General features: G+C 43.0%; 1 protein-coding gene across 21 annotated transcripts in view; it reads left to right on the forward strand.

The window, feature by feature from the left end:
- TRIM2 (tripartite motif containing 2) overlaps positions 1-14,273 on the forward strand; it is an 89,212-nt gene that overhangs the window by 39,558 nt on the left and 35,381 nt on the right. For 14 of the 21 annotated variants that reach the window (XM_084517882.1, XM_084517881.1, XM_084517880.1 and 11 more), the window contains 2 exons: positions 9,209-9,390; positions 11,490-11,727. In XM_084517882.1, the coding sequence (XP_084374008.1) occupies positions 9,257-9,390; positions 11,490-11,727 (372 nt within the window). In that variant the 5' untranslated portion in view covers positions 9,209-9,256. Of the gene's footprint in view, positions 1-1,921; positions 2,241-4,288; positions 4,671-9,208; positions 9,391-11,489; positions 11,728-14,273 lie in introns of those variants that run through there. The other 7 variants (XM_084517884.1, XM_084517896.1, XM_084517885.1 and 4 more) reach the window with 5 other exon arrangements.

Below are 14,273 nucleotides of genomic sequence, written 5' to 3' on the forward strand. Positions count from 1 at the left end.
TACTGGGTGATAATATGAGCTCTAACCTGCCAGCCTTATCCCTTGGTGTGTGCAGGGCAGCCAGCAGAAAGGCTCCCCTTTGTCTGAGGGCGAGACTGGGGGAACATGGGGTCTGTAGGGATGGAAGCAGGACCACCAAAAGGTCCTGCTTTGCGTTGGGGTACTGCAGAGGGAGGCAGAGGTTGCGGGGATGTGCAGAGAAAAGGAAAGGGGGGGAGGGTTAGATGTCAGCTGTAACCCTTTTCTCCAACTTGGAGTATAAAGCATAAGTATGTTGGTGTCTCAAGAGGCCCACCCACTTACTTCAGACACACGTATTGTTATAGGTTTTGATTACAAACTGAGGAAAGGGGAAAGAACATGAAGCAAGTAAAATGATTTAGTTTTCATTTATAGCAGTGGCTTCTATCCTTGTTATTCCTGTCTTCAGCAGGTGAGAGCCTGTAAAAGAAATCTAATTCATGACCTTGACATCTGACAGTCAAACTAGGGGTGATCCCATTGCTGTGCTGAAGAGATGTCAGGATACAGAGCTGTTTTCTGGTGGCTGCAGTGCCACCTCAATGGCAAATGCCTTCTTCAGGCTTGCTACAAAAGCCACAGCCTGGGCAAGCAGAGCTAGGTGTAAGCAGGAGGTAGAAAGAAACAGAATAAGGTGGTAAAGGCAGAGGAGGATGGGCGCTGTGGGGGCCGTGAAGGTCTCAGCAGCCCAGTGTTAGATCCCAGGCAAACCTTTCAAGTTCTTTGCCTCCCCCGGCTGTGACAAGCCATGTGTAGGGTCACAAGCTTAGGGGAAGAGCATCTGCCCCACTGGATCACAAGATGGGCGAGTGATCATGGCTCTAGGCTGTGGCACAGGGAGAGGAGCCAGCACCTGACAGAGCTCCTTTCAGGGCAGAGGCGTTGTGACTGCGAGCAGGGCTGCAGTGCAAGCAGCCCTGGCTTTTCCCTGCCCGTCTGAGCTACTGCCTGGGCTGCTGGAGCATGCCAGGTCAGGCTGCAGGTTGCACTTGTTAACGGTGGGGAAAGGTAAAGGAGCCTCCGCCAGCACCGTCCCATCCAGATGACTAAGGGCCCGTGATCCTGATGCGGGCACGGTCCCACAATGACAGAGCCTGCTTGTTTCACCCCACCTGATTTCCTGGTGCCGGCGCCAAATTAACAGTGTGGAGCCAAGGGGTGGCTGAACAGCCCATCCTGGCCTGTGTTTGTGTTCCCTCATTCCCAGCATCATGGCTTTGGGGAACTGATTTCTGGTCGCTCCCACCTCTTATTTTCCAGACAGCCTTATTTCCTGCAACTGTATTATTTAGCCATTTAGTTAGGACTGACCCAATATATATATTTTTTTTTTCTGCTGACCTTAAAATCTTCTGTAGAGCAGGCTGAGTTAGATTACTCTCCCTTCAGTCAATTTATGACAGAGACTTCAGTGCAGGCCATTAATCTTAACCCGGAGTGTTTGAATGACTCATTTAATATTAGGGGAAGGATGTAGCAATATCCAGCTATGGTCTGTAAATTAGCTACAGGTTTGGGGTTGGTTTTGATTTTTGTTGTTGTAACTTACCATTTATGGACTCCCTCAGAATGCTAATTCAGGCTGTGTTAGAAAAAGGAGAAGAAATTATTTGAAAATTGTAACAATTACAGGGGATGATAGCAGGGGCTAGACCACTCCTTTCTGTGGTGCTATAAAGATGGCATGAGCTATATATTTTCCACAGAACTTACTTCCAATGGGCGCAGCAAACTTCTGTGGGAGATTAGTGGTTTTTGTTCTTTTTTTTTTTTAAAAAAGAAAAATAAACAACAACAACCCCCATGCCCTTCCCCCAGCTCAGAACAGACATACAATAAACCTGGTTGAAATGGGCTGGCAATAACTGGTATGGGGTAAAGTGCAAGATTGCTCACTGAGCTACAAATCCATTTCCTCTTCACAAGGGAGAAGGAGCCCATGTGTCAACATTAAACATGCAAGAACCAAAATCTCAAGGGAAATGAGATTTTCTGTTGTCTCATTTTTCGGTTGTCTCCTCTTCCTTGCCACAGTACCAAGGCTTTGTTTTGTTTAAGAAGCAGAATCATTTCCAGAACATAAGAGCATTGTCAGAAGGCAGCTTCTTGGAGTTAATTGCATGAGAACTGCATTTTGAAGCAATCTCTCATTTGGAGTTGTAGTTCCCAGTGAGAGAGTGGCTGTAGCTGTGACTCCTGCGGTCTCCTTTGGCCATGAGGTATGTTACGGGAGCGGTTCTGAATCGAGGGGTTTGTAGTCTGCTCTACTGACTGTGAGTGTAAATAGCAATTTGAGCGATCCTTGTTGTTCTGTTTTAGTGTATGTAAACTTGATGCTGGAAATGAGCAAGGAAAAGCAAGCAGCTAAGTGATGTCTGTGTGCTTCTGTCTGAGCCCTCCGCCTCAGGTCTGGGGGTGCACTCCAGAGTTTTCAGTCCTGATTTTTGTTTTAAACGTGCCTTTGTTCAAGTGGCAAAAACAAAAGACTTTGGATCTCCTAGCTGTGGGAGTTAAAATTTTTGCTTGTTCTTTGTAATGGAGTTCTCTATACAGTTGAAAAAGAAAAGCAAGAACCCAAAGAAAGAATAGCAATACCCCGCCCCCATTCCTCCAAAAATATGCCTGAAACTCTGGCCTTTTTTTTTAAGCTGTGAATTGTGCCATGCAGATCCCTGCTTCTTCTGACCTGCTGAGTGTGGAGCTAAAATGAAACAGACTTTGTTTTCTTTGACAGAGTTGGGCACATGTCGAGGGAATCAGAGGAGCAGCGTTTTGGCATGAGCACCCAGACTCCTAACACATGCACGCATGCTGCCTGATGTTTCATTTCAGGTTATAAACTGGATTACAACATGCTTTTGCCCAGTGGGCATTACCCAGGGAAACCAGGCTGGATCTGCACGATGTATAAAACCAATCTGGCTTAGTGATTGCCAAGTGGGAAATAAATGATGGGAAGAGATTCTATGTTTTAAACAGGAATTTAGATTAAATGTCAGTCATGATAATGATTATTAATCCTATTTACCTGGTCAGTACAAGAATAGAATAAGTATTTTCTGGAAACTGTTTAAAGAGTGTAAGGCAACTTTTTAAGCTGTGAGGTCTAAACTAACCCTACCTCTTCTAATTAAGTCCAAGTAGCACAGACAGTATTTAAAGCCAACAGTTTTTATTCCTGATGCAAATGGCCTTTTGTGTCCTTTTATTTGTGGGAAGCTTTGTTAGCCTCAGTGAGCTGAAATACTTGCATATGATTTGAGTTTTTTTGTTGTCGTTTTGTTATGTTTTTTTTTTTTTTCAAAAGAAAAGATTCACTGTATTTAGGGATGCAAATACTACCTTGTCTGCAAAGCCCACCAGCTGTTGTACTGGAGGACAAAGCTAATTCTACGTTGCTTAGCTTCAGTAGTGTCTGTGTATTCACAAGCATCTTTTGAGCAACTTTCTCTGTATAACTGAGAAATTCCACTGACACCAACTTTATTTCCTTTGGTAACAGCCTGGTAAAATCTAGACTGATCTGTGAGTTAGTTAGTTAGTTTAAATAAGTTATTAGATTCACTAAGGGAATGCAACTTCGCATTAATGCTTGTGCAGAAGTTCAGCAGACTGCTGGCTCTGAGTCTCTTGGTCCTTGAATGTGAGGTTACGAATCACAGCTGTGAGTGTTTGAGCTGACTCGAGGCAGGTTAAACTCGTGGCTTTGCCGTGCAAGAAGCCACTGCTGGTTTGTGTGTCAGTGGTACAGCTCTCGGAAGAGGTTCCTTGGTGCTGCTTTAAACATCTGGAGGGACAAAGGGTGTTTGTGGGGTCTTTTGTTGGTGCTGGAAGCTGGAGCAGGGGAGAACCAAGCCAAGAAATACTCTGAATCCTGGACAAATCCGAATGCAATCACTGAGCACTAAGCTTTATCTCCCTTTCTAAATGAAAGTGCTTTCGTTTCATCTGTGGCGACTGCCCTGATAACCAACGTTGCGTAATAGCGGCTCTCCCCCGGGGACTCAAATCCCTTTTCCGATTTGCGAGTAATATTTGCATATGTGTTTCGGGGCTGCATTGACATGCCAGCTGCACACTGGTGGCTGTCTCCGCCTGCTAATCCTGTAATAACATTCTGGTGCCCAAATTCAATGGCCCTGCGCGGAGCCTCCGAACAGCTGATTGCCGAGTAGGGAGGGAAAAAAAAATAACCCAGCGAATCTCCTTGCAGCTCTCTGCTGCATCCCTATCCCACAATGCCCCGCACGCTTTGCTGCAGTCTTTCTACACGGGCTGAGTGAGAAAAAGATGTGCTAAATAAAGATTGATTGGTTTGCATCCTGAAGGGGTCTCCCACTTGTAAATGACCCGGGGGGGGGAAAAAAAAAATTCATGACGACTTCACTGGGCCTCCTCCCGTTCTTCCATTTTTCTTTCCACCTGTCCTCTTCGTGGAATGGAGCATCACTCCTTAGAGCACAAAATGCGCTGTGCCTCTAATGGTGACTGTGCTCCGATAGGGATCCTTAACCGGTTTTACGCATGAGGCTTGAAATATTGACAGATGATGTTTTGTTCGTTTGGATTACTGCGGAACTGCAGCTCCGACCCTGCAAGGATTTGGTCCTCAGCACTGCACTGATTAAGCTATTTTTCTACAAAGATGGGTAGGTCAAAAATGCTCGAGTTTTGCTCAGTGTTGTTCCCGGTGGCTGCTGTTTCAGCCCCGATTGTTCATTATGCTTCTGCATGCTGTAAGAATGAAGAGGGTTGCTGTGTTTTAAACAACAAGGCACCAAACTGATTGCAAGAGTGGGAGAGAAAGGAATGCAAATGTAGCTTGTCGAGCCTTCTACCCAAGCGGGCTGTGTGGCGGTGATGATTATTGATGTACTTGCTGTGTCCTGTATTGGCTCATTTCGGGGCTGCTGCTGTAAATGTCTCGAATCTGTCCTTCATTCCCAAAAAGCATGGACAGATGGCACGTCTGTTTTAAGGAGTTTTAAAGCCCAGCTCCCCCAGTCTTTGGAGCAACATTGTTGAGGTTCCCCACCCTTTCTTACCGCTCTCAAGGCCTAGCCGTTCCTTTGCAAACGTTGCCATTGGAAACCTAGTCATTCATCAGACATGAATAGACCCTCGGGTTGTGAATGCCATTGATAAGAAGAGGATGAACAAGCTGCATGCAATTTGTTCTCCCCAGGCTGTACTTTCAGGCTAGTTGCATTTCTGGCTGGGTGGAGTTCGGCGATAGCAGCATCTCAGCGAGAGGGAGTTCTGAGCTTTTAGGGATAAACCCTGGGAAACGGACAGTTGCAAGTTTTCCCCCTGTCTCTTTCTCAGCTGGGCCATGGAAACTAACAGAGAATTCGGTAACGGTTGAAGAGCTGAGTTAAAGAGACTTGCAGAAAGGGTGCACTTCTCTATTGCGTGACTATTTGTCGGAAACAGCTCTTCTGGAACTGTTATTTGCTGTACCCTAACATTTTCTCCCCTTTTTTAAGAGTAAGGGAAGTTCTTTTTCATATGGGTGAGGCCACACCCTGACTTTGGTTCCTGGAGGCATGCATGTGTAGCAGGGCAAGGCTTTACACCAGCTTAGAGAGCCATTGTTTCCTCCTTTCTTTGCTCTATAGTGCATCTTGAATTCAAATCAATAGTCCTATCTCCAAGTAGGAGGAAAAATAATTAATGTAATTTTGGGGATGGCTGAAAACAATCATCCTTAAGCCTCAAATGGGTGACAAAGGGTGTACATTTTCCAACCATTTTTTTGCACTTAATTTGGCAAACCTGACCCAGGCTTCCACTCTGTGTGCCTCTTAGAGATAAATGGGTGGGGTTTTAGGTCTTGTTTGGTGCAGTGTTTCAAAAACCTTTAGCTTTGCCTGTTTAAATTATAAAGTGTAAATATATGGAGAAGTGATTCAGTGATTCTCAGACTTATTTTCAAATGTCGTACTTCAGCTGCTCTTTGTCTCTGTCTTCTGAGACAAAAATGAACCTCTGAAAAGAACCCTAGCAGTTCCCAGAAGATGCTACTATTAAAATGATGGGTTTTCTGTTTAAAAAAAAAAAAAAAAAAAAGTCTTACTTTGCACAATCTCCCGCTGCCAATACATCTGAAACTTATGTTGCTGTTTTTGAGGAATTGCTGATAGCGCTGCAGAAAATTAGAATAAATGCTGTCTTTGGCCATATTTAAAGGGATCATCTAAAATTTGCAACTTTTCCTCAGATAGTCTTTGGTTACACAGTTGCTTTCATTGAGACAAAATAGTCATTTCCATAGCCATACCACGTTTAGCAAAATTACATCAAAGGTGAAGTTGGCTGAGGGAGGCTGTGGAATCAGATGCTTAGTCCTGGAAATAACATACTTGACAAACTTTTAACATGAATAATTTGTGTAAGAATTTAATGTACCATGTAGTGGCCACAGCTTGAACTGTGCTGATGAAATTCTGTTTTCAGGTGCATGTTTTAAGCCTGATTTATGTGAGCACAGGAAATAAATGATAATCATGGCCTGCTGTGCTCCAGACAAAACAACACATATTAAAGGCACTTATTTCTGATCTCTCATTAATCCTTCCTTTGACTGACAAAACTGAAAGTGTGAATATTTGAAAGTTAAAGCAGCTGGCATGAGACCTATGTATGAAATGCTAGGAATCAACTGTTTTTGCAATGAGATGGGGAGTTCAGAAAATGAGGATGAGGATCAGATGAAATGCACATGAAATTTTTCAGGCTATGTGAGTTGTCCATGTATAAACAGCATTTGCTGGTGTACTTGATGGCTGAAAAAGAAATTGCAGTAAATCATGTTTGGTTGCTAGAGAGCTTTCTTCTATTAAATGGCAGGCAGCATTATTAGAGACCTACTCTTTTGTATCTTAAGTACATTTTTTAATAAAAATAGTCTATGCTTAGTCTATAACAAAAAAAAAAAAAAAAGTTGCACTGTTCATAATGCATTGGTGTCCAGTTTGGAAACTGTGCTTTTGATAAGACATCCTCCTGCTTCTGATTATCTTCCTTGTTTTGTTTGGGTTTCCACCCCCCTAATTTTCGGGTTGGGAGAGTGGGAGGCAAATGCAGCTGCATCGATGGTGAAATGATTGTCTTTTGAAGCACACAGCTGAAGAGCAGCATGTTATACAGCCGAATGCACGAATGTGTTAATGCATGTTTGATAGCCTGCTCCTTCTACTCCCATGTGTGAAAGCTGAATGTTTTTGTTCCACTTCTTGTGAAGCCATTTTTTAACTCTAGCTTTTAAAAAGAGACGTGGGTTCATAACTGATCCCTCAACATTTACTGTGTGTGATCTATGGCGCTTAAATAGACTCAGTTTGTGTTTTTCTAATATTGACATTGTATTTTAAGGTAGGGAAAGAAATGGAAAAAAGTGAAACAAATGATCAATTCTGAAATCACACATTTTTGGATCATGAGCAAACATTGAGTTGCATGAATATTATAACAATTTTTAACCTTACAGATTCCCCTTTTTAGGGGGGTAAAAGGAAACCAAAGGGCCCACCATAAATGTTGTGCCTCAAGTTGCAGGTCAGTTACCGCTGTTGGGGATTTTAACTGGGAATTACTTTCTGCTGCTGTACTTGTTAGCAGAGGAGGCAAATCCCCAGGGACCTGTTACAGGGGAGGTCAGTGCACCCTGTTCCATAGGCACCATCATTATCCTAGAGGTAGCCACTTGTCCACCATAGTAAGCCAGCCATACCTGCACAGCTTAATACACAGCTCAGGAAGATCAGGATGTGTCGCTGCTGGTAAAATGCCATGGGCCACAGCACTCATTATGGAAGTGAGTGACCTTGAAGGGAGCGTGATCAGCACCTGTGGCAGGGGGTCTTGGAAAGCCTCAGCTGCCTGTAAGCCAAATATCGAGCTGTCTGGATGACTACAAGCTGGGGTAGAAAGTGCTTAGGGAAGAAGGAACCACCTCAGGAGTGTGCCTGTGGTGGAAGCACCCAGCTGGGCTGGCTGCTCACACAGAAAAGGAGCCCCTGCTCCTCCGTGGAGGCAGGAGGACTGGCAGGCCTCAGGGCTAGGACAGCGGCTGCGGTCGGCTCCTCGGGGAGGGAGCCTGCACCTCTCAGTGCTGGGGGAGAGGAGCTGTGCTGGCCACCCTGCCAGGAGCTCTGCTTGTCAGGTTTTTCTAACCTATTTTAACCAGCAGTTAACTTTTTCCTGAGGTTGGTCCCTTCCCTTTCCTCCTGTTTTCTCTTTCTTCTCATTAATTCTGTTGCTGTAATCTGTGCCTCCAGTTGAAAAATTTTTCTCTTCCAGCACCTTGCTTGCAGGACAGGAGGAGTTCCAAATCTGCTGGGGGTCCTTTAACCTGTGATTTTAATTCTGCCAGTCAATAGCTCTGCTTCTTTCCATTTTATTTCATGCTTTTTATGCCAGTGTTATGGAGACATTTCAGTGACTACTCTTCCTGCCTGGAATGCCATTTTCCTTGCATTCATTATCCGGATTTGCTTCCTGTATCCCTCAGCCCTACCTTTGCTGACTCTCAGCAGCTATCAGCTGGCTCTTCTTTGCTTAGGCTCTGTTACTGTGAGGATTTCCTCCTCACCTACCCCACCTCTGCTGCTGATACAGAATTTGAGCACTGTCTTCCCAGGGACTGGCTGGCTCTGGAGGTTCCTTCACAGGAGTTCCTGAAATCCAAGCCTACCATATCTTTGGCACCATCAGCACCGATAAGGGGAAGAAATGTTAAGTTGAACCATTCTTAAACTCTGTGACACAGTCATTTGGTTGGTGCAGTTCCAGTTTAAGCATTTTGCCAGTGGTGCTCTAGATGTAAGAAATCCAATGTTTATTAGAAGTGGCTTAGCCTACTGGCACAAGAACACTTTTATCGTGGATGTCTTCAAAACCAAACAGCCCTGTAACTCATATTTCAGAGGCAACATGCCTTTCTGAAATGCGTGCTCACACAGAGGTGTTATGTATGGTGGGGTAGACTGTTTCCCAATCTCTCATCACCAACACGACGTTTTAGAAGTTTAATTCTCCGTTGGTTTTGCTTTATATGGAAATATGAATTCCCGTATCAGGATGAAATATGGGTGAATTGGTTGTTGATTTTGTAATTTCATGGAGTTTATAAGCCTTTTTTCTTTTTTTCTTTTTTTCTTTTTTTTTTCCTCTCAACCAACTCCAGCAGTGTGCAGGGTAGAAGGGAACAGGATCCATATGTCAGTGGTCTAGGATGGCCAGTGAAGGCTCTAACATCCCAAGTCCTGTGGTCCGTCAGATTGACAAGCAGTTTCTGATTTGCAGCATATGCCTGGACCGTTACAAGAACCCCAAAGTACTTCCCTGTCTGCACACTTTTTGTGAAAGGTAAGTCCTTTCTTTCTTTGTGCTTGTAACTTGACATTTGTCTTGGAACGAGCACAGAAGCCTGTGTCCTTTATGGGACACTGACTTTTCTCTTTACTTGTAAAGGTCATGTTAAGGGACAATAAATTGTGGGAAAGCTGGAGAAGTAGGGAGGTAAAAACTGTTATATGTGTTGGGCAGGCAGAAGAGGCAACTACAGAATATTTCAAATGCTTTCCCTTTATGCAAAAGTAAGTAAATATATTTCATGGAAGTAATGAATAGAGTTACACCAATGAATAAGGTCACAGTCAGAATTTGGTCTTCAAATTAATAGCCTCAAATTTATACTGATTATTCTTTAATTAGAAACAATAAAAACCTTTCTTTGTTGGTTTACTAAGTAGCAAAATAATTATCCCATCCTTTAATGTCCAAGGTTTAGACACAATATATACATTATTAATAACCGGTGATTAAGTGTCCTCATTATTCTGCAGCTTGGTTGACTGAAGTAGAAAAACTCTCTGAAAAGAGATGGAGAAAACCCAGCAATTTGCCTTCTACTGTATTCATCTGAATTAAATATACATACCTAGGGATACTTTAATGTTGTATTATCCATTCAAACGGTGGCAGGAATACAGCATCTGCAAAAAAGTTAACTGAAGAATTACTGATTAGAAGTCTTGATCTGATGACGGGATGCACCTCTTTGGGTTATATATTGGATGGCAGGAGAATAATAATAAATGACGCTTCATGTGAACACAGTTCAGGAGATTTCCACCTCTTAGAACTGTGATGCGCGTATTTAATTTTACGGGGTCCAAGAAAAAATGTGGATCTCTGAGTGTGCCAGATTAAATAGTTTTTCCTAAAGGAGTAGGAAACTCTGTCTTTACCAAATTCAGCAGTGAAACTCTCACTGAAGTTAGTGAAGTCAAGATTTTCACCATTGTGTCTTAAGTTTCTTGACTTCAGTTCATGTGTAAATCCTAAAGTCAGCTTCTGGTTTTCACTGTAATCCTCTTATGCTGATCTGGTTATGGAGAGAGGTTGGAAGAACTCCTCCAGTGTACAGCTGATGAACAAAACCTAAGCTCTCCTTTCACAGAGCCCTTACTGGGGGGTCAGGAGGAGGGCTGCCAAGGGAGGATGAAGAGTGGTGCAAGCAAAGTGCTTGGAAGTGGATGAGAGACACATAGCTGTGCAAGGTCACCCTCCTTGATTGGCATCACATGAACAACTCGGTGTAGCACTGCTCGCCTTTCAGACTCCTGAAGAACTGCATTCTGCAGAGCTTCCCGTCTTTACAGGGCTATATTGAATTGCAGTCAAATGTTGTATGCTCAGCAGTTGTTAACTTGGATTTCAAGGCCAGAAGAAGCACTAACTACTGCATATTCTTGATAACAGAAGCTTTGTGTTGGATTTGTATTCTATGAAATTTAGTATCTCTAAAACAAGCGAACTAATCAAAATGAAAAATAAAACACAAAAATCCCCCCAAAACTTGTCTTAACATAAACTATGATAACTTAGGATATGCTTCTCTATGTAGTAAGAACAAAGCAGAGTGAGCTGTGTTGATTTTGGCCAACTGCCAAATAACTTTCCTAATTGAAATAAATGGAAAATTTTCCATTGGTTTCACTGGGACCAGGTTTTAGGTCTGAAACACTAAACCCAGAGATACAAGTTAATAAAGGAGATTCATTTGGAAAGACAAAGGTCAACCATCGGTTACTCGGTTAAAGACGTATGCTTAATGCAATAACTTGATGTCTGTCAAACTTTATCGGATAGTTTATCATTTTTACTATCCTAAGAGCAGGATGCGGTAGATGTCTCAAAGAATAGATCAACTCAGCATGAATGGCTCAAAGAGGGGCCCATAACTCTCACAGTGATGTCAGCTTATTGAACATTTTTTGATGTGGCAGGGGAAAAAAAAGTCCCCATAATACTTCACTTCTGAAGCCTGGAATATGATTTACCTTTTCTCCCGTAAGTAGGGGTAGTGCTATTTCAAGCCAGTTCTTAAATGAAGGGAGTTTTTTTTCCTCTTTGATGATACTTTCCCTCTCTTTCTCCCCCTCCACCTCCCTTCCCCACAGGTGCTTACAGAATTACATTCCAGCCCATAGCTTAACCCTTTCTTGCCCCGTGTGCCGCCAGACCTCCATTCTGCCAGAGAAAGGGGTTTCTGCACTCCAGAACAACTTCTTTATTACCAACCTGATGGATGTCCTGCAACGAACGCCAGACAACAGCATTGAAGAGTCCTCCATCTTGGAGACTGTCACCGCTGTTGCTGCGGGCAAACCGCTCTCCTGCCCCAATCATGACGGAAATGTAAGTGAGATGAGCTCCCATGATATGCACAGGTACTGATGTGTGCTGACTGGTCTGGTTATTTAACATGGACAGGTCATTTTAAATAGGTAGTGGGGGAATTGGAATGACACAATTGCTTTGATTTTTATTTTAGCTCAGCAAAGACAAGTGACTTCTTAAAACCAGCAGTACTCAAACACATTCAGAGGAGCATCTTAAAGTAGTGTTATTTCATCTTAACAACTGCTTTTGGTGATACCTCCTCTTAGTACATGTGGTCACAATTGCTCCCCTGCAAGCCCTGGACCTTGTGCCTTTGGCTCTTTGGGATGGCTTTCCACAACTGCCTTACTCATAGGCTCAAATATTGTGGTGAGAACCTGTGGGCTTGTTTAGGCAGTATGAGGCAGGTACCTTATGAGCATAACCTACCCGCATACTGACCCTGAGAGATTGGAGGCAGTCCCAGAAGCTATGTGAGCATGTTAACATAGTGCCAAGTAAAAGGCCATCCTAACTCAGGATGCGCTGGGTCAGCACAGGCTTAAAACAGAGAGCTACTGTTTATCTGCAGTGCTTTGTGCCTCCTGTGTTATCAGTCCTCGAAGGCTGCTTTTTTTTTTTTTTTTTTTTTCCCCCCACCTACTCTTTTTGTCCAGCATCCTCTCCCATACGCCCTCAGATGGTATCACTGTATTCATTGGCAAGTACCCCCAAAGTGAGTAAGTATTCCAATATTATTACAAGAACAACTCCAACTCTGCAGCTTTCAGCATTTTCAACAGTAACCTGTGTGGTTTCATGGTAGGCAGATCAGCTTCTGTCTCAAAGCTAGGCTTTGCAAGAGTGTACGTAGACCATATTGAAAAACTGAGCCATGTAGTGTTGTAAACTTCTGTGCAAACCAAGAAATGTATGCCAGGATTTTAAGACAACTTTCTGTGAACTGTTTTATTCAATGCTCAGTTTAGGTGTATGGGTTGTATAAAAGTAATTCAGTTGATAGGTGTTCATTGCTCTTACAGAAAAACAGCTCAGTTCCCTCTCCTTTACTAACCTGCTGCAATTAGATTGGCTTGTAGAACTGATTTGCTTCACAATCTGATTAATGAGTAACTTGCGTAACTTTTTTTAGTGTGTGCTATACCTGTATGTGTGTAGTGGTTACTCATTAATGTATTCCTATTTTTTTTTATTTACATTTTGTTGGATCTCCTTAACATGAATCACAGTTCTTTTCTGATAGAGGAATTGTGATGGGAGCCATTTCATATTTCTTTGTGAAATGCAGAAAAAAAAAAAAAACAAAAACAAAAAAACCAAGAAACAGACGTCAAAATGAAGATGTTACTTGTTTTGCAGTTTACATTATCACCTGATGACTCTTTGGGTATATGTAGAAAAAAATGTCTACATTAAAGTTGGGCCACCTTATAGTTCTCTGAAAATTCCTTTCTATGGAAAGATGTGTTTGTAAGTCCTCTAAAATAAACTTAGTTGGCTTGCCTTGAAGCATAGCTTGCCTTTTAAGATGCAGAGTAGGGTGTGATGGGAATATCTTCTTGTTCCAGTAGGAACTGGGAGGGTGGGGTGGTGGTGGGGTGGGGGAGAGGCTGAAAATAGCACCAATTTAAAGCTTTGTGAACTAAGAAATTAAAAGGTAAAGTGCACATTAATCACCATAATGGGGGGAACTGAGGTAAGTTTGGGGGAGAACTGACCAAGGCTGGCTGGGCAGGCCTGGCCAAAGGGCAAGGTGTGCAGGGCAGGGTGCCGGGCACCCTGGGCATGACTGAGGAAATGGACTGTTGCTGGCTTCATGGGTATACAGCATGACAGGGTGCTGCATGGCAAGGAGCAATATTGGAGTGAGCGAGGGGGGACTGAGGTGGTGGCTGGAGGAGGCCTGCAAAGAACGGGCAGTCATTCTGCACTGAATCCTCTCCTCATTCACTTGTGTATATGGGCTTGGGTATAATCATATGTATTGTCAGATCCATTGTATTTTTGCTCTTGAGGGAAAATTTTGCATCAAGTTGGTTTGATTTAAATATTTCCAGATTTTCTTTGTATTAGCTTGGAAACAAGTTTCTGTTTAAACAAGCTTTTTCAGCCTCTCCAGTGATGCTGGCTTTAAACCTCTGTGATTAAAATCAGATAGAAACTGCTGTTTTTTTCTTACTGAGTTTCCTGTCTGCTTCTATCTTAGCTTTCCTCAGGCCCTGTAGGTTAAGTGCTTTCCTTTCCAGTTGGTCTCATTGCCACCACTCATACTTTCCATACGTTTGTGTATATCCTAGTTCTTCTGCACACATCCTCTCATCCTCTGTTGTGGCATCTTTGTTGTGTGCGTGCTTATGAAAAATGAAACTCGGCTTGTAGTATCTTAACGTAAGAGATTTCCTGTGCTGGAACTATAAACTAATGCTTCCTTATTCACCAAGCACAGAGCACAACAATGTCCTTGTGAAACTGGGATAGTAGGGCCCATATGCTATGGAACTTCTGAACCTGAGAGAAGGTTCTAATCTTGTATCTGCACATGCAAATAAGATTGGCTTTAT

This window comes from Aythya ferina, assembly GCF_964211825.1.
Source record: "Aythya ferina genome assembly, chromosome: 4".
NCBI classification, from domain to species: domain Eukaryota; kingdom Metazoa; phylum Chordata; class Aves; order Anseriformes; family Anatidae; genus Aythya; species Aythya ferina.